Source organism: Geotrypetes seraphini, chromosome 7, assembly GCF_902459505.1.
Source record: "Geotrypetes seraphini chromosome 7, aGeoSer1.1, whole genome shotgun sequence".
Taxonomy (NCBI): domain Eukaryota; kingdom Metazoa; phylum Chordata; class Amphibia; order Gymnophiona; family Dermophiidae; genus Geotrypetes; species Geotrypetes seraphini.
In genome coordinates, this window is record NC_047090.1 from 97,740,872 (window position 1) to 97,767,226 (window position 26,355).

General features: G+C 42.9%; 1 protein-coding gene across 13 annotated transcripts in view; it reads left to right on the forward strand.

Annotated features, from left to right (window-relative positions):
- The window catches only part of GPHN (gephyrin), a 798,948-nt gene that overhangs the window by 155,090 nt on the left and 617,503 nt on the right, over positions 1-26,355 (forward strand). For all 13 annotated transcript variants that reach the window (XM_033950742.1, XM_033950736.1, XM_033950737.1 and 10 more), the window contains exon 2: positions 25,112-25,190. In XM_033950742.1, coding sequence (XP_033806633.1) covers positions 25,112-25,190 — 79 coding nt within the window. The remainder of the gene's footprint in view (positions 1-25,111; positions 25,191-26,355) is intronic.

Here is a 26,355-nt window from a genome sequence, read left to right on the forward strand (position 1 = left end):
CAATCATCAGCTGCCTCACTTCTGCTCCAGACTCTCCTCTCCTCACCGTCTGGCAGCAGATGCATTTCTCCTGGATTGGTCCAATCTCTTCCTGTATGCTTTCCCTCCTCTGCCTCTCATGCTCCGGACCTTGTTCAAGCTCAGGAGGGAACAAGCCACGATGATTCTGATTGCGCCTCGGTGGCCCAGGCAACATTGGTTCTCACTTCTACTTCAACTCAGTTCCAGGGATCCTGTTCTACTTCCACTATTTCCTTCTCTGCTTACGCAGCATCAGGAGACCCTTCTGCATCCCAACCTCCAGTCTCTGCACCTGACAGCCTGGTATCTCTCGGGCAGACTTCGAATGATACTCTTTTGTCTCAGTCCGTTTGTTCTGTTTTGGATGCCTCCAGGAAACCTACCACTTTGCAATGTTACCATCAGAAGTGGACACGGTTTTCTTCCTGGTGTCTTCTTCATCATCATAATCCTACCTCCCTTGCTGTGGAGACCTTGTTAGATTACCTTCTTTCTTTGTCTGACTCTGGTCTCAAGTCTACTTCCATCAGAGTCCACCTCAGTGCTATTGCTGCTTTTCATGAGCCAGTCCATGGGAAACTCCTTTCAGCTCATCCCTTGGTCTCCAGATTCATGCGAGGTCTTTTCAATGTGAAACCACCTCTTAAAGGACCTCCTGTGATCTGGGATCTTAATGTGGTTCTCTCAGCCTTAATGAAGCCTCCGTTTGAACCTTTGGCTACGGCTTCTTTCAAATTTCTCACTTGGAAGGTTCTCTTCCTGATTGCTCTCACCTCTGCCAGGAGGGTCAGTGAGCTCCATGCACTAATAGCAGGCCCACCTTTTACCGTCTTTCATCATGACAAGGTGGTTCTGCGTACACATCCAAAGTTTCTCCCTAAGGTTGTCTCTGAATTCCATCTCAACCAATCCATTGTTCTGCCTGTCTTCTTTCCGAAACCTCACTCTCATTCTGGAGAACAGGCTCTGCATACTTTGGACTGTAAGCGGGCTTTAGCTTACTATTTAGACCGTACTAAGCCCCACAGATCATTCCCTCAACTCTTTCTGTCCTTTGATCTGAATAAATTGGGACATCCTGTTTCTAAACGTACGCTGTCCAATTGGCTCGCAGCATGCATTTCTTTCTGTTATGCTCAGACCGGACTGACACTGGAAGGTTCTGTCACAGCCCATAGAGTTCGAGCCATGGCAGCATCTGTGGCTTTCCTCCGTTCCACACCTATTGAGGAAACCTGCAAGGCTGCTACTTGGTCCTCAGTTCATACTTTTACATCTCACTATTGTCTGGACGCATTCTCCAGACGGGATGGTCACTTCGGCCAATCTGTTTTGCAAAATTTGTTTTCCTAATGGCCAACCTTCCCACCATCCCTCTTTTTGTTAGCTTGGAGGTCACCCATCAGTCAAGAATATTCTGCCTGCTTGTCCTGGGATAAAGCACAGTTACTTACCGTAACAGGTGTTATCCAGGGACAGCAGGCAGATATTCTTGCGTCCCACCCACCTCCCTGGGTTGGCTTCTTAGCTGGCTTATCCTAACTGGGGACCGCGCGCCTCCCTCTTGCCCTGATATCGTTGGGAGGGGGGGGGTCGCGGTTTGACATGGCAGGAGGGCTTGGGCACCCTCCTGCCTGGATCGTTGTTGGGGGGGGAGGATTCTGTAACCGGTGTTGTTTTTGACAGATACCGGTTACAGAATCCAGCTTATAGGCGAAGGACTGGCTCCTCCTTCGCCTAAAAGCCCTTCTGTTGGACGTTTTGTGTTTTTTTTTCATTATGGTTAAAAAGTGTAGGCGTGCTGTGGGGGTACTTTTAGACGTAGTGGAGATTGAGTGTTTAGGCAGAGGAAGGCCATAATCAAAACATGGACGTATGTTTTGGTTATGGACACTTTCCCTGCTTCTGGGTTGAACGTTTAGGGACTTAGGCCAAAAGGGGACTTAGACGTTTTTTTAATTTTGCCCCTCCACACGCCTTAAACCAGATCCACCAACCCCATTCCAAGATACCATTGCCTAAAGATTCATCTGAATTTGAGCAGGTAATGGCAGAATTTAAATGCCTTAAAGATCTGCTTATTGAAAATAATACTGATCTTAAACTAATGAAAGCGGAGGTTCATACCTTGTCAAATAAGTTATAGGTATGTCAACAGAAGACTGATATTGTGGAACAAAGGGTTACAGCTCTAGAGAACCGTTTGAGCAAGGTTCAAATTGAAAACAAAGATCTGAACCGCATCTCTAGAGAGCTTGAGGACACAAATAACAGGAGCCGTAGATGTAATTTAAGGATTCTAGGACTCCCAGAGGGTTTGGCGGGAACAAATCCTGCTTCCTTTTTGGAAGATTTTCTGCCAAAGTTATTATCTCTGCAGCTGCGTTTCCCTCTAGAACAGGGGTGTCAAAGTCCCTCCTTGAGGGCCGCAATCCAGTCGGGTTTTCAGGATTTCCCTAATGAATATGCATGAGATCTATTTGCATGCACTGTTCTAGAGGTTGAGAGGGCTCACAGAATTCCAGTGAAAATGTCTAATGGTCAAAAGGGTCCAAGGCCTTTAATATGTAAACTATTACGGTTTCAACAGGCTTTGGAAATACTGAATACAGCCTAAAAATCACAATTATTAAAATATCAGGATAATAAGATTCATTTAGTACCTGATTTCACGAAGGCTACTGCTCTTAGGAGGAAACAGTTTCTGTTGGTGAGACCTCGTTTGCGGCAGTTGGGAGCCAGATAGGGCTTCTATATCTGGCAGTAATGAAAGTGACTTACAATGGCAATACCATTCATTACGAAGAGCTAGCTAAGCTTGATGAATTTCTTAGTGAACATCTGGATTCAATGAATTAATGTGCAGGAGTGATATACATATCTAATATTTTGTTGCTATGTTTTATTTTATTTTTTAATTGTGAAAGTACCTGGCCTAAAGTTTTATTTATTTTTCATTTTGGACCAATGGAAATGGAGTTTGCCCTATTTGGGGCGGGTCATATGACAGGAAACAGGAAGAAAACTTTTGCTGAAGAGGTGCTCTGAGGATTTATTTCGATATTGCTTTTTGCTGGGGCCGGGAGTGGCGGAGGTGTAGGCAAAGATGCCGTCGGCAGCGGAAAGAGCTCAGGCTGCAGAAGCTATGGCTATGGGTGGTCACACAAAGCTCAGCATTGAATCGGTGAAGGGGTAGCTGTGGCTTCTGATATGTAGAATCCTTCTACCCTCATAAATGAAGAAAATACTGTGTTTTTATACGGAGACTATGAAAAGTGGGAACTTAATAGGAACATGTCTCCTGCCATTTGCACGCTCTCACTCTGTGACTGTAGTCCCAAGCTGCAGCATGAACTGCTTTTCTCCTAATCTAAAGCTTGGTTTTATATACCGAGTCATCAATTCTAAGAAAGCTCGACCCGTTTTATAATAGTTAACTTAACAGATAAAAACCATAAGAAATAAAAACTGAATTTCAGATAGATTAATTTTCAAAATATTTAACAAATAAAGTGGTTTTTAAAGATTTATGAAAAAATTGGAGCGAGCCAGAACTCCTTAAAAGAAGCGGAAGATCATTCCAAAGTTGATAGAACTTAAAAATCAAAGATTGGCTAAAAATCTTGACTCCTTTAATCCCATTTTTTTGAAGGAAGAGTTAATTTGAATTGTTGATTGCCTCTTGCAAAAGAGAATCTATATACATTCGAAGATTAAGGAATAAGAGGGGTAAAGATAACCATATAGGATTTTAAATACAACACAAGCACATTTAAATTGAACTCTAAGATAAACCGGGAGCCAATGAAGACTCTGGAGCAGTAGAGTCACATGGTCAAATTTACGTTTCTCAAAGATCAATTTTGCAGCAGTATTCTGAATCAGTTGCAATCTGTAAAGGCAGGTTTTTGTAATACTGAGATAGATAACATTACAGTAATCAAACTGACTGAACTAAAATAGAAAAATGACGATAATGAAAAAGATGTCTAAACTTCCTCAGCTTATGCAGATTAAAAAAGCATTTCTTGACCACATAGTTAATTGGATCCTTAAAGGAGAGAGAGGAGTCAAAAAGGACTCCCAAAATCTTAGTGGAAAACTCAATTTGTAGGGAGGATCCAGAAGCCAAAGCTACAGAAAGAGGACGACAGTCCAATTTTGCTATTTCTACCACATCCTTTCTGCCTGGGGTTAATGCATTTGTGTCGCTGGTCATTTAAGACTGCAAGAAAAAAGGAACAGCAACAACACCACCACCACCACAGGAAAGGAATATTTCACTCTGGACCTCAGCCCTACAGAGCAGGCAGGGATTAGTGCTTTGCTTCTGCTCGGACTTTGTATGGCAGAATGGAGAAGCCTAGAATCCTTGCAGGCACAGAGCCTGGTAAAGTCACCATTCATGATGCTTCCTTTTAACAGATCTCTGAATGTTTACATGAGATGCCACTGCCACCCCTTCCCCATGATGTTTTTGAGAAATTAACTTGAATGGTTTCTCTACCACAGTAGCAAATTCTTCGGGATATAGGTGGGTTAAATGATTAGAGGTAGTAAAAGGTTCAGTATAACTTTTTTGTCTGGTAGTAATAGAGACAGATTTTTCTGAGCTACACTAAGTGGTTCTGGGGAGTGGCTATTCATCTCCCTAAAGTCCTGAAGATCAGAATCCAGAGGGGACACCGAACCCAGGGATTCATCTTAATACCACTGCTGTTTCTGTTCAGAAGTAAACATTTGTCATTTCGGTCATTGAGCAGCCACTGTACAGTACCTGTGCTTTGAGTACTCTTGGAAGCACTGTCAGGTACCATGGAATGGGTTTTTTTTTTTTCCTTTCTCCAAGGTGGATGTTAAGGGAGATTAGTAGTAGAGGAGAAACTTAATGTATGACATATATATTTATAGAGGTATACATACACAGTGTGTCTACAGAGCTCTGTAGACACACTGTGTATGTATACCTCTATAAATATATATATATGCATTGTATGTAAACTTTACTGCACAAGCATGGAATGTACTGTATGTCTGCGTGTATTTGGAGTCTGGAACAGACAGATGGATCTTTTGGTCTTTGTGCTTTTTGAATAATGGGATGTAGACTCTTCTTTCCATAGTAGACTAGGATGGAAATTGTGCATTTAACTGAGGTTCCAGTACATGTTTCTATAGTACTTTTCAATAACGAATTCAATTTGGCAGACAGCTGTGCATTGCTCTTGTTACACTTTTGTTAAGGGAAGAGAGTAAGAGGGAGATATTGAACTGATGATATGGATGTGACCTGATATGATTAATTACTCTACTGACCTCCCCATAGTTGAATGTTTCTGCACCTCATCTCATCTGTTAGGGTTGATATGCTTTTAATGTTAATAATAATTTTTTGCTGGTCTGGACAATGTATGTCATAGTGTGAGTTGAAGCGCTTTCAAAAGTATATAAGGATAGGAATGAAATGAATTATATTTATTATATGGGGTTAGAAAATAAGGTATAATTCTTAACTAGTTTTGATCTGGATTGTTTCATATTTCGATAGGATGAGTAACATTAGATAGGAGTTAATTCTATGGTTCAGGATATATATATTTGGGAATTGACTGTTTATCCCAGGAAAAGCAGGCAGCATATTCTCACGTATGGGTGACATCACTGACGGAGCCCCGGTACGGACCACTTTAAAAGTGCATCGCCATTTTAAGAGTTTAGAAAGTTCGCGCTAGCCCGAACTGCACATGTGCGAGTGCCTTCCCGCCCGATGCAGGGTGCACAGTCCCTCAGTTTCTTAGTTTCCACAGAGCTAATAAGTCACGTATTCAACGGCTGTTGAAAATTTTTTCACTACCTTCTTGCTCTCACGGTTTCTGACTTTTCAGTCAGTTTTTTCTTTTATTTCAATTTTAGTAAAAAAAACCAAACAAACCAATATATATAAAACCAAATTTTTTTTCTTTTGCCGTCGTCGGTTTCGCCTATGTGAGGCCTTATGGGTTGCTATACTGTTATTTCTCCACCTTAAGGCTTTTTTTTTACTATTCAGGACACTCCTGATAATTTTCCATCCGAGCGGTTGCTTTGCTGGGCTAGTTGTCTTCACCGACATCCTCCCAGAGTTCTCGCAGTGTCGGGATCTCGGCCTTGCCACTTTCTACTTCCCCTGCTCTTCTCTTCACCAGTTCATTCTCACGTTGGTTCTTCAGAAGCAGTTTCCCTTTGGTGCCGTCAGGAATCCGACACCCACCGATGTCAGTAATCCGGTGCTCAGCGCACTTCGGGCACCGCTAATCCAGCCCGCACCGAGATTGACATTGCTGCCTCAGGCCCGCTCCTACCTAGGTAAGTTGGCTAACAAGTTTCTCCTTTTGGCTTCAGGTCATTGTAGCAGTGAGTCCAATCCTGCCGACTTTGGTCATTGTAGCAGTGAGTCAAGTCCTGCTGACCTCAATCAGCCCCATCTCTGGCTCTGCTTCAATATCGATGAGTGCCTCGATACTGGCATACTCATCTTCGGAGCGTGGAGTGGCACCGATGGTACCGATTTAACAGGCCAATGGTACCAGTGTTTTTTCTTTCCTGCAGTAACTTTTCCACTCCGCTCCTGATGTGTGCCTTGATAATGGCATTTTCATCTCTGGAGCATAGACCCGCACCAATGGTACCAGTGACACAGCCAGCGGTACCGGTGTTTTCCTCTTATGCAGCAGATTTCATTCAGTACTTTGAATACATGTCCAACTGTATTTTCAGTTGTTCGTGCCGACACCTTTGTTGACACCGACTCCTCCGGTACCAGTCACGTTTGGGTTCTCGACCCCAGTAGCACTTGCACAGGAGTCTCCAACGGTTCTGACAAATCATATGAACGACGCCGGTCCTCTTTAACGTTGCCGGCGTCGGTGTCGGTCTGGTCTGGGAGAGCCCTACAGAAATTAAACTGTCTCCAGCCTTCGACACCAAATCCCTACCATCGAGTCTGTATAATTTGGGATTTGAATCTCTGGGGGGGGGGATGTTTGAGTAAGCCTCCAATCTCTCTGTAGCGGTGGGTTTTTTCAACACATGCTTCTCTTTTCCACTTCAGTAGTGTCTGAGGAATTATCTTTTTCAATATTCCTTAGGGGATTGTCTGCACCTGGTACCATTCCCTTGGAAATTGACTTTGAAAAGTCATTCCCTTGGCAGTTGACTCTGCAAAGTCTAAAGGATTTTAGATACTTTGACCTATAGTCAACTACCCAAGGCTCTTCGGATTCCCTTCCATGGTGGCATCAACTCTACAGGCTAATGTGTAGGCCTCTGTATTTCTAGATTACCAGAATCCTATGCTGACTAACTGATTCAGTAACCATTTTACTTGGCACAAACCAGTTGTCACGTTCCACGTTGTTATGCTCCACTTCTCTCTGCATGCACATACGGTGCCTGTTTTTTTCAGCACCTCTTTTCTGTTCCAACCAGACCTGGTCTGACTTTAACTTTCTGACCTCATCATCACTCACCAGGACAGGCTAGCAATTACGCTTTGTTTGGGGGACAACCTCATGGACATGCCTACTCAGCAGTTGTTTGTCCACGAGACCAGGTGGGACACTTTGGTCAATCCCAAAAAGCTGTCTTTCCCGCACTCTTATTCTCCCGAAGATTTGCTCCTCAATCTTTTCTTCCATTCAGGGCATAGTCAACGTCAACATTCTACAGTCTAGACCTCATTCCTTCGTAGGCCGTCTTCAATTTCTCATACATCGCTGAGAGCTCATCACCTCAGCTTTCTGGTTTCTCATCTAAATATGGCAGGGTTCTACACTCAATGTTTTCACCCTGCTCTCAGAACTTTTTGGACAGTCCTCCCTTCTTCTCCTGCTGATTGCCATTGAAGAGTCCTCCTCGATTAGAGGAGTCAGGGATTCTAATCCTGTTTCTACTTGATTCCCAAGAACATCGGAGGACTGAGACTTTTCCTGAATCTCAGAGCTCTCATCATTTTTCTAGTCAAGAAGTACTTCAGGACTCGTCTTTCCTCATTCAGAACTACTGGCTATGCTCCCTGGATCTCAAAGAAAACTGCACACATATCCCAATTCATCCGGCTTCAAGAAAATACCTTTGATTTCAAATCAGTTGCTGTCATTACCAGTACAGGGTCCTTCCTTTTGGTCTGGCATCGTCTCCCAGAGTCTTCACGAAGTCTCTGATTGTGGTGGCCGTATCTCTCCACTCACACAGCCTTCAGGTCTTTCCTTTTCTGGACGACTGGTTGATCATGGCTGTTTCTTCTCAGGAAATGGTAAAGCAACATCTCAGACCTCCTTTCTTCAGGTTCTAGGATTCGAAGTCAAATTCTCCTTAATCACATCTCATTACGACTCAACGTCTATAATTCACTGGGGCAATCCTAGACACCACTCTCAAGGGAGCGTTTCTTCTTAGATCGCCTTCAGGCTCTCATCCGTCTGTCAGCAGTTGCTTCTTCTTCACACCATCACTGCCAAACACATGATGGTCCTTCTAGGCCACAGGGCTTCAACTGTTCTTGTCACACCATTGGCAAGACTACATCTTCGCGCCCCTCAGTGGACCCTTGCTCCCTGTGATCTCAAGCGACGAATCATCTCTCACAATATACATCTGTGACATCATCTCTTCTGCAGTCGCTTCAATGGTGGATGACCTCCTCTAATCTATCCAGAGGTCTCCTTGTTCATTTGTCCCCCTCATTACAAGGTCATCACAACAGACGCATTTTCTTATGTATGGGGGGCTCATATGGGCGATCTGCAGAATCAGGGTCTTTGGACCGCCAGGGAACGGAAATTTCAAATCAGTTTCCTAGCACTCAGAGCAATGTTCTATGCCCTCAAGTCCTCCTCCTTTGCACGGACAATCAAGTAGCAATGTACTACATCAACATGCAAGGAGGCACGGGTTCTATCCTGTTGTGTCAGGAGGCCCAGAACATCTGGACTTAGATGACAGCTCGCAATCTGTTCTTGACAGCTTTCTACATTCATGGGGAGAAGAATTCCCTAGCACACAATCTCAGTAGAATTCCCCAACCTCACAAATGGACTCTCAACTCTACAACTCTCTAGTCCATCTTTGCTCAGTGGAGCACCCCATAAGTGGACTTGTTTGCAACTCCTCACAATCACCAGTTGCCCCATATGTGCTCCAGACTTTACTTTCCTCTCCGTCTGGGAGCAGATGCTTTTCTCCTGGATTGGATGGGCCTGTTTCTATATGCATTCCCTCCACTTCCTCTCATGTTGAGAACTTTATTCAAGGTCAAGAGAGAAGCAGCCACCATGATTCTCTTTACTCCATGGTGGCCCAGGCAACATTGGTTCTCCCTTCTCCTTCAACTCAACTCCAGGGAGTCCATACCTTTTCTAATATGTCCTACTCTGTTCCCTCAGACTCAGAAATCACTGATTCATACAAATTTGCAATGCTTTCCCCTGACAGTTTGGTTTATCTCGGGCTGCGTCCATCTCACTTACATCTTTCTCAGCCTGTTTGTTAACTTCTGGATGGCTCCAGGAAAGTAGCCACTCAACAATGTTACCATCAATAGCGGCCTAGGTTTTCTTCCTGGTGTCTTCTTTATCTTCATGTTCCACCTTCCTTGACAGTGGAATTGATCTTGGATTTATTTTCTTCTTTTATTTGACTCTAATCTCGAGTCTATATATCTCAGACTTCTTTTAAGTGCTATTGCAGCTTTTCCTCTGTCAATCGAGAGTCAACCTCTTACTGCTTATCCTCTGGTTTCCAAATTCTTGACAGGGCTTTTAATGTGTAACCACACCTCATGCCTTCTCCTGTCGTTTTGGCCCTACTGTAGTCCTTTCCACTTGGTTTCCAGGTTTCTGAAAGGACTTTGTTTCTCTGTGAAACCACCTCTACAGTCTCCACCTGTTGTCTGGGACCTTACTATAGTTCTTTCCAGTTTGTTGAAGCCACCATTTGAACCAATGCCCACAGCTCATCTTAAGTTTCTTGCCTAGAAAGTGGTCTTCCTTATTGCTCTTACCTCTGCCAGGAAGGGTCAGTGAGTTATAAGCATTAATAGCAGATTCACCCTTCACTGTTTTTCATCATGACAAGGTGGTTCTGTGTACACGTCCAAAATTTCTTCCAAAAGTTGTCACTTTCATCTCAATTAGTCAATTGTTCTGCCTGTGTTTTTTCCTAAACCTCATTCTCATGCTGGAAAAACTGCTTTTTATACTTTGGACTATAAGCAGGCTTTGGCTTATTACATTGACCGGACAAAGCCACAGCAAACGTCTCCCCAACTTTTCATTTCTTTTGATCCAGATAATTTAGGGCACTCTGTACTCAAGCAAATGATTTCCAACTGGCTGGCTGCCTGCATCTCGTTCTGCTATACTCAGACTGGACTGGCACTGGCATTTTATTTTATGAATTCCGTTTTTAAGAATCCCCATGCGCCTCGATTTTCCCTTAATTGTTTTTCTTAATATAATAGATGTAACTTTTCCCCTCCTTCCCTTCTAATTATTGTTTGTCTTGTCTGACTTCTAATGTTTATATATATCATATGTATTTTAACTTAACTTATTTTATTATTATGTACATCGCTTTGTATAAAGATATAGCGATTTATCAAATATTTAATAAACCTTGAAAGTTGTGTCACAGCCCACAAAGTTAGAGCTATAGCAGCTTTTGTTGCTTTCCTTAGATCTACACCATTGAGGAAATCTTTACAGCTGCCACCTAGTCCTCAGTTCATACCTTCACTTCTCAATACTGTCTGGATTCTTTCTCCAGACAGGATGGGCACTTCGGCCAATCTGCATTTCAAAATTTATTTTCTTAGGCCAACACTCCCACCCATCCCATCTCTGTTAGCTTGGAAGTCCCCCATATGTGAAAATATGTACCTGCTTGTCCTGGGATAAAGCATAGTTACTTACCGTAACAGGTGTTATCCAGGGACAGCAGGCAGATATTCTCACAACACACCCACCTCCCCAGGTTGGCTTCTTAGCTGGCTTATCTTAACTAAGGTACCACATGCCCTACATTGGGCGGGAAGGAACTCGTGCATGCGCAATTTGGGCTATTGCAAACTTTCTAAACTCTTAAAGTGGCGATGCATTTTTAAAGTGGTCCGTACCGGGGCTCCGTCGGTGATGTCACCCATAGCTTCTGCAGCCTGAGCTCTTTCCGTTGCCGACGCCATCTTTGCCTACACCTCCGCCTCTCCCAGCCCCAGCAAAAAGCAATATCGAAATAAATCCTCAGAGCACCTCTTCAGCAAAAGTTTTCTTCCTGTTTCCTGTCATATGACCCGCCCCAAATAGGGCAAACTCCATTTCCATTGGTCCAAAATAAAAAATAAAAAAATGAAAAATAAATAAAACTTTAGGCCAGGTACTTTCACAATTAAAAAATAAAATAAAACATAGCAACAAAATATTAGATATGTATATCACTCCTGCACATTAATTCATTGAATCCAGATGTTCACTAAGAAATTCATCAAGCTTAGCTAGCTCTTCGTAATGAATGGTATTGCCATTGTAAGTCACTTTCATTACTGCCAGATATAGAAGCCCTATCTGGCTCCCAACTGCCGCAAACGAGGTCTCACCAACAGAAACTGTTTCCTCCTAAGAGCAGTAGCCTTCGTGAAATCAGGTACTAAATGAATCTTATTATCCTGATATTTTAATAATTGTGATTTTTGGGCTGTATTCAGTATTTCCAAAGCCTGTTGAAACCGTAATAGTTTACATATTAAAGGCCTTGGACCCTTTTGACCATTAGACATTTTCACTGGAATTCTGTGAGCCCTCTCAACCTCTAGAACAGTGCATGCAAATAGATCTCATGCATATTCATTAGGGAAATCCTGAAAACCCGACTGGATTGCGGCCCTCAAGGAGGGACTTTGACACCCCTGTTCTAGAGGGAAACGCAGCTGCAGAGATAATAACTTTGGCAGAAAATCTTCCAAAAAGGAAGCAGGATTTGTTCCCGCCAAACCCTCTGGGAGTCCTAGAATCCTTAAATTACATCTACGGCTCCTGTTATTTGTGTCCTCAAGCTCTCTAGAGATGCGGGTCAAATCTTTGTTTTCAATTTGAACCTTGCTCAAACGGTTCTCTAGAGCTGTAACCCTTTGTTCCACAATATCAGTCTTCTGTTGACATACCTATAACTTATTTGACAAGGTATGAACCTCCGCTTTCATTAGTTTAAGATCAGTATTATTTTCAATAAGCAGATCTTTAAGGCATTTAAATTCTGCCATTACCTGCTCAAATTCAGATGAATCTTTAGGCAATGGTATCTTGGAATGGGGTTGGTGGATCTGGTTTAAGGCGTGTGGAGGGGCAAAATAAAAAAAACGTCTAAGTCCCCTTTTGGCCTAAGTCCCTAAACGTTCAACCCAGAAGCAGGGAAAGTGTCCATAACCTAAACATACGTCCATGTTTTGATTATGGCCTTCCTCTGCCTAAACACCCAATCTCCACTACGTCTAAATGTACCCCCACAGCACGTCTACACTTTTTAACCATAATGAAAAAAAAACACAAAACGTCCAACAGAAGGGCTTTTAGGCGAAGGAGGAGCCAGTCCTTCGCCTATAAGCTGGATTCTGTAACCGGTGTCTGTCAAAAACAACACCGGTTACAGAATCCTCCCTCCCCCAACAACGATCCAGGCAGGAGGGTGCCCAAGCCCTCCTGCCATGTCAAACCGCGACCCCCCCCTCCCAACGATATCGGGGCAAGAGGGAGTCCAAGCCCTCTTGCCCCAGGCACCCTCGGCACCCCCGACTCGTTCAGGCCAGGAGGGAGCCCAATGGCCCAGGCGACACCCCTACCTCCACCCCCACTACAGTACGGGCAGGAGGGATCCCAGGCCCTCCTGCCCTCGACGCACCCCCCTCCCCCCCAACGTCCTCCCCCCAATAACCCCCGATCGGCCCCCCCAGCCGACCCGTGACCCCCCCGGCCGACCCCACGACCCCCCCACCCCACCCCACCTTCCCTGTACCTATTTTAGGTTGGCTTTGGGACGGATGGGCCAATTCGGCCTCATTCCGTCGTTGGCTGCCTGCCGGACAGGCGGGTTTGGCTCCTGTCTGTCCGGCCAACTAAACCAAAGGTACGGGGAAGGGGGGTGGGGGTGTCATGGGGGTCGGCCAGGGGGGTCGTGGGTCGGCTGGGGGATCGGTCGGAGGTTCTTGGGGGGGGCGGTCGTTGGGAGGAGGGGGGTTTGCGTCGAGGGAAGGAGGGCCTGGGATCCCTCCTGCCCGTAATGTAGTGCGGGATGGGGATAGGGGGTCGCCGTGGCCAGGAGGGCTTGGGCTCCCTCCTGGCCCGATATTGTTGGGGAATTGGGGAGTCGGCGGCGCAAGAGGGCTTGGGCTCCCTCTTGCCCCGATGTTGTGTGTGTGGGGGGGGAGTGATGCATCGCGGCAGGAGAGATGCCTCATCTCCCCTACCGCGAAGCCATCACTCCTCTACCCAAACTGCCGCGGGTTGTGGCAGTTCGGGTAGAAGAGTGATGGCATCGCGGTAGGGGAGATGAGGCATCTCTCCTGCCGCAATGGTTAGGTTGCCGGGCCGCTGAACTGATGGCGCCAGACCTGGTTTTATTTCGTCTAAGTGAAAAAGGTCTAAGTGCCGAGTAAACTGTATTGGTTATACCTGTTGTACGGCTAGGTGTAAGTCAGCCCTCCTCCCGCCCACTGCCCGCCCTTTCTCCTCCTCTAAACACGCCTCTTTTCTCTCTGTGCGTTTAGAGGCAGGGGAAAGGCCTAAGTTGGTTTTAGATACATCTAAAAACCAGCTTTGGTTATGGGTACTTGGACGATCAGGCTTTTTGATCATCCAAGTAGCCACTTAGGACACTTTTTAGACGTGTTTTTTTTTTTTGATTATGAACCCTTTAGCGTTTACCCCTGCTGCAAATGCTGTTTCAATTTTAGATTGCCATCCTGTAGCCATCCTTGTAGGAGATATATTCACAAATAAAACTATCTTTTCAGAGGAAAAATTTTTCATTAAACTTTAAGAATACAGCTCAAAGGTGCAGATGGAGGAGGAGCAGTGGAATCATCCGACCATCTTGGCTGCCTGAAAGCCACGCCCCTCCCCCCCCCAAGCATGTATCTCTTAAACAGTTTTTTGCTGTTTGGGATAATTTGGGAAAATTTAAAAATCTCAGATTAGCAGAATGAGATTTTCCAAATTTTCCAACTTCAATTTCAAGTGTACTGAATCTTTTATCAGTGCAATCTGAATAGTGTTCACTTGCTCAAGGACATACTCATCCTGTTCTAATCTGGACGTAACATATGCTAAATCTAAAACACACTTATCAACTTTAACCTCCACCCACTTAACTTCTTTAGCAAGAAAGAAAGTTAATATATGGAACAAGTTTCCCAAATAACATCCAAGGTAATATAGGCAACGGGCTGAAAAGAAATTGAGACATAATCACACCTACAGGTAAAGAAGAATCCATAGACTACATTCCTGTAACTCAGTGGTATCAAACTTGCGGCCCGCAAAGTACTATTTTGAGGCCCTCGGTATGTTTATCATAATTACAAAAGTAAAATAAAACAATTTCTTGATCATATGTTTCTTTAGCTATAAAGCACAGTTACTTACCGTAACAGGTGTTATCCAGGGACAGCAGGCAGATATTCTTGACTGATGGGTGACGGCACCGACGGAGCCCCGGTACGGACAATTTTAGAGTGATTGCACTCTAAGAACTTGGAAAGTTCTAGCCGGCCGCACCACGCACGCGCGAGTGCCTTCCCGCCCGATGGAGGCGCGCGGTCCCCAGTTAGGATAAGCCAGCTAAGAAGCCAACCCGGGGAGGTGGGTGGGACGCAAGAATATCTGCCTGCTGTCCCTGGATAACACCTGTTATGGTAAGTAACTGCTTTCTTGATATATTAAATTTTAAAATGGAAATTATATGTTTCTAAATTGTTATGAGGAGGATTCATTTTGAATGAATTAGGGTGCATGGAGGAGGTTGGTAGGCACCTGGCCTAGGAGTTAGCTTGCAAGCTGCCATGTTATAAGTTGGGGTGGGTTTGGGATGGGGGTTAGGGTGGAGGAATGTTAGGATTTGGGTCCTGGATGTGTAGGGAAATGTTACATATTTATATGGTTACAGGGAAATCACGGGTTGATTTAATTTTTCATTTTAATCATTTCAAATGGCTTTAAAATTTTATTTGTTAAATGTCAATGGGATTAATTATCCCATTGAGGAAAAAAATTCTCAATTTTTTAAAACAACAGGAGGTGGATGTTTGACTTTTACAAGAGACACACTTGTCACACATTGAGGCTGCCAAGTTGGTTGGGGGGTGGGTTAAATATTGTTTTTGTGCTTCTGCGGTGGTGAAAAAGGCTGGTGTGGCTATCCTGGTCAATAAAAGATGTTCTGCTATATTTGGTAATGTTCAAGCTGATCCTTTGGGTAGATGGCTTCATGTGGATATGATGTCAGGTAATGATACCCTGACGCTTTTTAATATTTATACCCCTAATTCAAATCAGGCTGAGTTCTTTATGTTTAAATATGTTTATTAAGATTTTACAATAAAGAACAGCAAAAATATGAGCAACGTAACCGTACCAACACTCCCCCTCCCCCCCCCACCTCCCACCTCCCACCCTCCCACCCCCAATCCCCAATACACAAATGCGAAACAAAGCAAAACAACCATCTTCCAGAGAAAGATATATCATGGGTTTAGCAAATTACTTCGAGCTCTATGTGATAAAGTAAGCCAAAATGGCTCCCAAATGGAGCAGTAAGTGCGTCAGGCTGAGTTCTTTAAAAAACTCCAACAAATAATCCTGTCACTGACTACATCTAGCCGGAGCCGGAGATTTCAATGCTGTCATGGATCCATTGTTGGACAAACAACCTAGTAAGTCGATAAAATCACTAGGTCTAGACAATCTTGTGTAAGCCTGTGGATTGATATATGGTGGATTCTTCATTTTAATGCTCATGAATTTTCTTTCTGCTCACATGTTCATAAATCATTTTCAAGAATTGATTACATTTTTGTGTCAGATCATTTAATTCAACAGGTTATAAAAGCCAGCAAAGACACGATCCTTTTGACGGTTCATGCTGGAATTTGGATTGAATTTCAATTTACTGAAAAAGATTATACTAGACCTGTTGGAGATTTAATAATACATCGTTTGCAGATTCAAAACTTTCTTGAGGAAATTCAAATAAAAATGAATGAGTATTTTCAACTCAGCACCTCGGAGGAGATCTCTTTGGAAATTATATGGGATGTTTTTAAAGCTACAATGAGAGGACAAATTACTTCATATTCAGCGCATATTAGGAAACAACTAAAATTGGAATTTTCTAATTTGGAACAAACTATTTTGATTTTAGAGTAACAATTGGCCTCAAAATGGGAACAAAATACTTTGCAGGCCCTGTTGAAAGCGAAATATAATGAGATCTCCTCACAATTGGCTAGGAAAGATTTGTTTTCTCACAAGCTCTGTATTAAGAAAACTTGAATAAAGCGGGAAGATTATCTCAAAGCCAAAAAAAGAAAAGTAAAGATTGCTGCTAAAAAAGATGAGAAAGGTAAAATTCATTCTCAAATTGGTATTTTGGAACAATTTTTGGAGTATTATGCTTTATATACTTCCGAGCTTTATTCAAATAAAGAAAGAGGTTTTAGAATTTTTGAAGTCAATTCATGGGCCAAAAATTCCTGAGCATATAAAAGGAAATCTAGAAGCGCCTATATCACTTAAGGAACTCCAGGCAGTGTTGAAATTCCTCAGAAACTCCAAGGAATTGCCTCAGAGGCAGAACCCTGTTTAAGGCTTAAGTGTTTTGAGCCTTATTTAAGCCAAATGCTGAGCTGTTTGAACTGTGCTGAAATAAGATGTTTTGATTTTGCCTTACTTGTGACTATTGTGTTAATTTGAGCTTATCCTTTTGAAAGTGAGCACTGAGATACCAAGAGGCAGAATAAAAGCCAAATTGGAGTGTTTGTTGTTGCAATTTTCTTTATTGTTGCTTACCTAGCTACCCTACTTACCTTGCCTTCCGTTTGTCTGAGGTTTGTGTGACCTGGGTAAGGGATGGGGGCACCATCCAGTCCGGCCTCACCTGGTCACGATATCTACCAGTAGGAGAAACTCACGACTCTCAGATCACGAAACTCCAAAACTACTTCTTGGAAATCAAAAACTGGATGTCCCTCAAAAAATTACAACTAAATGCCTCCAAATGGAACTCCTTTGGATCCGCAAAGAGCACTGCAACTGCGCCTATCCCTCCCTAAACTGAGACTCAACTACTGGATCCGCTCCGGGTAGTGATGGATTCACTGTGGAGTTTTTCAAATCATTTCAAATTATACTTTTACCTTATCTTCTAAATTTATATCAATCACAACTAACTAAAGGTTGTATTTCAGGTACTATGGCAGAATCTTTAACTATTGTTTTGCCAAAGCCAAATAAAGATCCCATGTTGGTTTCAAACTACAGGCTTATTTCTTTAATTAATGTGGATGGAACACTCCTGGCTAAACTATTGGCTGTAAGATTAGCCAAGGCTCTCCTTTATATGATAGGTATGCACCAAACTGGTTTTGTTGCTCAAAGACATTCTTCAAATAATACTAGATTGGCATTTCATATGCTAAGTTTATCAAAAACAATGAATGATCCAGTTTTCTCTGTCTCTTTGGATGCAGAGATGGCCTTTGATCGTGTGGAATGGACTTTCATGTATCAAGCGATGGATTGGTTTGGTGTAGGCTCCGGATTTATTCAAATGATTCAAATCTTGTATAGTTCTCCCTCACCCAGACTATATATTAATAATACATTTTCTGAATACTTTTGTCTGAAAAGGGGAGTTAGACAAGGATGTCAAAGGATGTCAACCGTTTTTGGCATTCTGATTTTGGAGTTTCCCTTTGACTTAGCATTGGTCATTTCTCTTCCATGTCAAAGAGAATACTAAGAGCTCCTTTTACTAAGCTGCGATCGCTTTTTTAGCGTGCGCTAAACCTGCGCTATGCAGCTAGAACTAATGCCAGCTCAGTGCTGGCATTAGCGTCTAGTGTGCGCGGCAATTCTGCGCGCGCTAAAACCACTATTGCAGCGGAGTAAAAGGAGCTCTTAGTATTCTCTTTGACATGGAAGAGAAATGACCAATGCTAAGTCAAAGGGAAACTCCAAAATTAGGATGCCAAAAACGGTTGATGGTCTCAAGAGAAAAAACCAAAAGTTGACAAAATGAACCAAACTTGGGTAAAACACTGGACCAGGATAAAAATAACAAATTGTGAGGGAAACAATGGAAAATAAGTATGGGAAGACACACACAAAAAAAAGATCAAGGTTTGACACACTGAAGAGAAAACTGAAGATACAGCTTCTCATCTCCACAGAACAGATGGTTCTGCGAGCCGTCATTGGGCGGGAAGGCACCAGCACATGCATGGTGTGGGCACTGCCTAAAGATTTAAAGTAACAGCTTACTTGGTAGTGTCTGTACTGGATTCCATAGATGACATCACTCACATGTGAGCATATTATGCCTGCTTGTCCTCAGAGAACTTGTATTTTCAATAAACTAAATCATACCTGAATTGTTATGTTATACCAATTGTATCTCTTTAAAAGGCAATTGTATCTCTTTAAAAGGAAAATGGATGTTTCTAATTGCTTTGCAATTACAAAATTAAGGGGGTCTTTTACTAAGGCGCTAGCCGATTTAGTGAGCGCTAAATGCTAACTCGTCCATAGAATATAATGGGTATGTTAGCATTTAGGGCTCCTTTTACTAATCTGCGATAGTGGTTTTAGCACGCGTTTAGCGCATGCTAGACCTTAGCGCCAGCGTTGAGTTGGCATTAGTTCTAGCCGTGTAGCTCAGGTTTAGTGCACGCTAAAATCCTGCATGTGCTAAAAGCGCTATCGTAGCTTAGTAAAAGGAGCCCTTAGTGTGCGGTAATATTTAATGCTCTCTAAATCGGCTAGCGCACCTTAGTAAAAGACTCCCTAAGATTTTCCCTGTGTAAAAGCTGTGGTTAGATTGAAAAATTCTCAAGCATGTGTATCCTATGACTAGTCCTGTGCATGATCCAATCATTTCTGAATTTTTGTTGAAGTTTTCCAGTTATACTGCACATACCTAGCTACATCCATGCCATATTAAAAATGTAATTTATTTTCTAATGAAGACTAAAGTTAGAATTTTATGTATTCTAAAATAGTTATTTTACTTTGTAACAAAAATAAATATGTGCATCCAAGGTGACTGACTATTATTGGAAGTGCATGTAAGATTCAATTATTTTGTGCAATATTGATTTTGCTGCTCACAAAGACCTCCTGCAGTAAGAATTTACCATTGCTATTATTTTTTCCCTCCATTAAAATATATAGTGCATGACAGTAGGTTTTATTATTCAGAGGGAACAGTAAACACACTTCTAATGCTTGCTTAGAATCAAGTAGCATTTTTAAAGCTAGTATTATGTAAAAGTTTATTTCTTAATCATTATAATTAAAACTCATCAACAGAGTTCATTCACCTGGGATGCTGATATCACAAATGCAAAACTGACAAGTATGAAATAGGGTGGGGAAAGGGTAGGAGCTGCTATTTTTTAGGGCCTTCGGGTGGGGAAAGGGTAGGAGCTGCTCTTTTTTAGGGCCTTCAGGTGGGGGAAATCCAAGGGAAATTGGCACATGTCAGGCTCATGTGTACATGTGGGGCAGTTTTCAGAGGGGTGTTTCTGCTGGCAAGATGGTTGGAAGTTATTCTGGGAGTTTTTGCTGGATGGTGGTATCAGGAAGGGTAGAATTAGTTGTAGGGTGATGTTAACCGGGGTTGAATTTTCTGGTGTGGGGTGCTATCAAGTGTTTTTGGGAAGAGGTGAGGTATACTAGGGAAGGCGAATAGGGATGATGAGAGAGAAGAAGCACTGGTATTGTGGGCACTGAAATGTAGGGCTTTACATCTGCCTGTACAACTGGCATTTAGATGCTTTGCAGCAACTGTAAAATCCATTCTCTAATGTGTATTTGCTACATGTATTTGGAGTGTATATTTTGTGCATATTTTTTCTGCCTTCCCATTATTTTAGTCATAATTTTCTATTTCTTCTATTTCCCTTTCATTTGAAATTTAAATTTTCAATTTTTGAATAATTCTTTATTTTGGGCCTAAGGGCCTTTTCAGCCTGTTCTCAGGCCAGGAGCGTTGACTCAGTTTGGTATACCATCTAAGCGACCTCCCTGGACCATTGAGTCCTTTGACCTTGCATTGGTGGTTTTTCCTTCCATATCCAAGGCGCCTAGTGGCTTCAGGTGGTGCATTCAATGTCACAGGGCCATTTCAGGAAAGAATCCACATAAATTATGTCTCCAGTGCCTAGGACCTCAACATTGAGAGAGCTCTTGCACACTCTGCTTAAAGTTGCAATAGAGATTGTTAAAGGCAGGAAATTGCAGTTTGAGAAACTTTTCAGGTCAACTTCAACTACATCAACTATGGCTGGAGACTCCGACGCTGATACTCAACATCACTCGACGCTGGCATCAACACAAGTACCGATGGCGTCAACAATATCTGCATCAAGTAAGCTTTGTTAAAAAGCTAAGAAGGGCTAGCAGGAAAGAAACTCCAGTGGATCTTCACCCAGCAGGGTAAGGAGCATGGGGGGCTGCCATCTTATTCCTCCTTACCTCACTGGAGTCTCAACCGACATCCTCAGCATTCACAAGCCCTGTCCACTTCCTGCCTGGCTGTTCTCCAGCCTTAAAAAGTCATCAGGAAAGGAACCCCAGTGGATCTCCGTTCAGCAGGGTAAGGAGGAAGGGGGATCACCATCTTATTCCTCCTTACCTCCTTATAGCCTCAATCAACATTCTTTGGTGTTCAGAAGCTCCAGTTACTTCCTGCCAGGCTGTTCTCCAACCTTAAAGGCTTCTATTCAAGGTTAAAGTGTATGATCATATCACTCCTCTTTGATAAGTTTGCACTGGTTGCCTGTACATTATAGATCTAAATTTAAAATTCTTTGTCAGACTTATAAAGCTCTACATTATGCAGCTCCATCATACTTGATTGCTGTAGCTATGTGAGAGGGAAGTTCTGGAAATAAAATTTAGGCTCTTAGGTAGAAAGCTGAAATCTAGATCCTCCAGGGTAGCATTTTCAGAAATATAGCGGCACTAGAAAAGGTTCAAAGAAGAGCGACCAAGATGATAAAGGGGATGGAATTCTTCTTGAATGAGTAAAGACTAAAGAGGTTAGGGCTCTTCAGCTTGGAAAAGAGATGGCTGAGGGGAGATATAACTGAGGTCTACAAAATCCTGAATGATGTAGAACGGGTGCAAGTAGATCGATTTTTTTTTTTTATGTTTGTTTTTTTTCTGCATCAAGATTTACTAGGGGACACTCGATGAAATTGCAATAACCAATAGGAGAAAATGTTTTTTCACTCAGAGAATAGTTATGCTCTGGAATGTGTTGCCAGAGGATGTGGCAAGAGTAGTTAATGTAGCTGGTTTAAAAAAAAAAAGATTTGGACAAATTCCTGGAGGAAAAGTCTATTGTCTGCTGTTGAGACAGATATGGGATGGTAGCATGGAATGTTGCCTCTATTTTAGTTTTTACCAGGTACTTGTGACTTGGATTGGCTTCCACGGAGATGGGATACTAGGCTAGATGGACCATCAGTCAGTAAGACTATTCTTATGTTCATATACTCCAGCACGTACATTACGGTCAGTTGACTCTCAGAGACTGGTACTTCCTTCATCAAAAATAGCTCATTATAAATCAACTTGTAACTCTGCTTTTTTCTTTTTATCTCCATTCTTATGGAATGACCTTCCACAAGTTTTTCAAAGTGAACTTTCATTTCCAAAATTTAAGTTATGTTGAAAACCCATTTTTTCAATTTGTCATTTAATTTGCGGTAATTATTAGATTGACATTGGACATAAGAAGACTGCATTCACAAGACCACCAGAAAAAGAGGTTTATTTTCCCCTCTCTTCAATATTTAGATTAGGGCTTTCCTGATAATGATGTCCTTTTCTTGTTTTCACTGATTATATTATGTTTTGTAAGCCACATTAATCAGTTGTAAATTATGGGATACAAAATTTTAATAAACATAATTCCGTGGAAAGGTGGGATGGGAAGATACAATAGAGCCATTTAAGTATTGTCAATATATAATTTCAGAGGAAGCATACTCCTTTCCAAGAAAAGGAAGCTCTGGAACAAAGGATGTAGGATGAGGATGAAAGGGGATAGATGGGTAATCTAAAGAAAATTTTATTTATAGAGAATGGTGAATGCTTGAAACTTCATCCCAGTAGAGATGAGGAAAGTTTGGGAAAAAAGATGAGCTTTTAGAAGAGAACAAAAATTCAAGTATGAGGGTTAAGAACAGGACCGAGTTCTACAGGAATGGTACTACTGCAAGAAAGGCAAAATGACGAGTAGCGACAAGCCTAGTCATTTAGGCAGAAGGGGTAGTAAGTTAATGAGAAGCAGCAGACCATAAATTGCGAGCTGGTCTGTATGGAATAATGAAAGATACCAGATAGGATGGGAGGCCAAAATGCAATGTCTTATAGCAGTGTATCGCAAACTGTGTGCTGTGGTACACTGGTTTGCCTCCTGCGAGATGCCGGGGAGGAGGAATGGCGCCGGCACTGGCTGACTGTCTACAGGATGTGCCTCTCGTGGTGAGAGGCACATCCTGTAGGCAGTCAGCCGGTGCCAGCACCTTACCTTCTCTTTACACATCTTCCCTTCCAGCACACCCCTCCCCCCCACTAGCAGCTCAGGGCCTGTCTATAGGGCCTTCACGCATGCATGGATGTCGGTGTGATGGCGTCATCCATGCGCATGACATCATTGCATTGATGTCCTTGCACTTCTGGATGCTTTGAGCCACGGCCTCTACATTTAGTGTACCATGGCTTGACAAAGTTTGCGAGACGCTGTCTTATAGACTAATATCAGCAGTTTGTAATCTATTCTGTATTTAATTGGGAGACAATGATTTTCCTTTAGATGGGGAGTTACATGCTCATAATGCTGTGCATGAATGAGGAGTCTGATGGACATGTTTTGCATTGCCTGAAAATTTTTAAGGGGCACAATAGGAAGTCTGGAGTACACTATATTACGGTAGTCCAATTTGGAAGCGATTAGCACATAGGGACAACAGCAGGAGAAGAATGAGTACGTGTTACCCATAGGCCTCGTGTCTTAGAGGGGCTCAGAACCAACTGGTTGGAGAGAAGCCAACTGTCAATTTTGTCGAGACATGATTGTATAGAAGCCAGATTAGGATTAGTGGGATCAAGTGAAATGGCCAAAAGGATATCGTTGGCATAAGTAGCATCTAATTAATGATTCCTGTATCAAAAGTGCAAGGGGTACAAAAAAATATATTAAACAATAAGTGTGACAGGACTGAGCCCTGGGATATCCTGCAAGAAAAGGAACAGTAAGAGGAGGTAGAGGAAGCCAGAGAAACAATGAATGACCTGTGTTCTAGGAAAGAAGAGAACTGTTGTAGTAATGATTCTAAGTGTGCAGTTAGTAATGAATGACTAACCAGATCGAGGATGGCTGAAATATCTAAGGAGATCAGCAGAGTTGCCTTTCCATGATCAATTGCAGAATATCAGTCATTCATGAGAGACACCATTAAGGTTTTATTAGAGTGATTTTTTTCAGAAACCTGATTGCAAGGGATGAAAGAAATGACAGGATTCTATATGTTGGATCAGATGGTTAAAGACAAATCATTCCTCAGTTTAGAGAGAAATGGCAAGTTAGAGATCGGATGATAGTTTGCCTGAGAATTATCCAATTTTTGTTGTTTTAGGATTGGATAAATCAATGTTACCTTCCATTCATGTAGAATGAAACTTGTTGATGGTGCCAGTAGATGTGTATTGAACCCAGAACATTAAAAAAAATTAATTGAAGCAAGAAATTCTTCTCCATTTGTGGTATCTACTCCCTCCTCTGGTTCAATTTTACCATACATAAACCAAGAATTTGAGGCCCTAAAATGGAGGTCTCAGTTATATTCAAGTCCCCCCCCAAATGACTGGCACGCTGCTGTCCCTTCTCCCCTCCTTTCTGACAATCGGTGCACTGCTGCCCCATCCCCCGCAAATGGTATCACATTTACCCACACTCTGCTGTCCCTTCCACAACCTATCCCCCAAGATGACTGAATGGAAGGGGAGGACACTAGTGCTGGTCATTTCGGGAGGGGGGAGGGGGTGAAGGATAGAAGCACCAGTCTTAGGGGAATGCTAAGACAGCAGCATCAGTCAGTGGGAAAGAAGAGGGAAAGACAGCAGTTAATATTAATATATTATAACTTACGACAAAGACTTCTAGTCTTTGTAGATGGCTCACCATGATGACCCAAATGTCTTATCTTGGTTAATATTCAAGTGAACCTTTTTTCCCCACCATTTTGGGGAAAAAAAAGTTACCTTGGTTTATATTCAAGTATATATTGTAAATTGAATCTTAAATTGATTCTGATGTTATACAGTTCTTGAGAATTTTCTGTATGTAAATGTTTTTATTCCTTTTGATTCAGAGTTATTTCTCCAGATCTGTTGGATTTCTTTGACCTCTATTGTCTCTTAGGGCCCCTTTTACAAATCCTGGTGCAGCAAATAAGATAAAGCCTATAGAAATTAAATGGGCCTTGTTGCATTTGCTGTGCTAGGAATCAGTACTATAGCTTTAAAAAAAAGGGGCCCTTAACTGGGGTTGCATATATTTTTTATAAAATTGTAGTAGGTTCTTGTAATATTGATGTTTTAATGATATTTGATGTTTCAAAGCCATTTTTTAATTTTCTTTAGGAAAGCTATGTTTTTCTATGTCAAGTTTTATGTTTGAGGTTTAAAGATGAAAATGAAATTTAAAAAAGCTTTAATCTTTACAATCTTGAACTTGTTCTTATTAGGCAATGTTGTCTTCCTTTTATATTTTACAGTGAGTGACAGTTGTTTCAGAAACCTTGCTGAAGATCGAAGTGGGATAAATCTTAAAGACTTAGTCCAAGATCCTTCTTTGTAAGTATTTTTATTGCAGACCTAGAATAAAATGTATCTACAGACTTGCTTCAAATGAAGAACTACAAGTAGGTGCTGGTTTATTTAAATACAATTAAGCAAAGTCTGTATCAGTTCTGTATGCCCTCATCCTTTATTTAAGGTATAAAAAAATCACTGGAGCCATATTGTGTGTGTGTGTGGGAGGGAGGTTCTTAGTGAATAGTGGAAAGAATGAGACCATCATTAAGGGCCAGATTTTCTAACCAGCGCCATTGTTGGCAGCTGCCATAAAAGTGACCGCTGATCACATGTCAATCACGTGATTGTGCCATGTACATGATCACACCTCTGGCAAAGGTAGGCACTGGAAATGTAGGCCAGGGTTTTCCAAGCCTACATTTCCGGTGCCTATCTTTGATGTGAATTAGAGAATGACACGGGGAAAAAATCTGTCCCTGTCACCGGCCCACCATCCTCTGCACCGCCCCGTCACCGCCGATCCCTTCACCGCCCCGTCACCGTCACCGCCATCCCTTTCACCGCCCCGTCACCGCCACTGCCATCCCATTCACCGCCCCGTCACCGTCCCCGCTGCATCCATATAAGCCTTTTTCCTTTCACTCCCTCCTTCCAATTTGAGCCGGGAACACTAGCGATCGCACGGTCCCCGCGGCCACTACCTGCCTGCCCGGTCCATCCTGGTGTTTGGCCGGCTCTCTCCCTTCTCCTCACCTTGGTTTGTGGGTTTTCTTTTTCGGCAACCTGCGCGCTTTCCCAGGGAGCCACACACGCGCGGCTGCTCAGTGTTCGATCTTCTGCTCTGCTGCAACTTCCTGTTTCCGGTTGCGTCAGAGCAGAAGATCGAGGCTGAGCAGCGGCGGGTGTGCGTGGCTCTCTGGTAGCGTGCGGGTCGCCGAGGAGGAGGATCTGCGGACTGGGGTGAGGAGAGGGGAGAGAGCTGGCTGGACACTGGAATCGATTGGGCGGGCGGGTGTGAGCTGCGGGGACCGCGCGATCCTTCATGCCTCACTGCGGGGGACAAGACCATTCACCGCCCCGTGGGCGGTGAATGGCCTTGTCCCCGTCGCCGCAGCGACTGCTAGTTTTCTTCCCCGTTTTCGGCGGGTGACCCGTGGCTAAAATGCGGTGGCCGCGGGTAAACCGCCACCGTGTCATTCTCTAA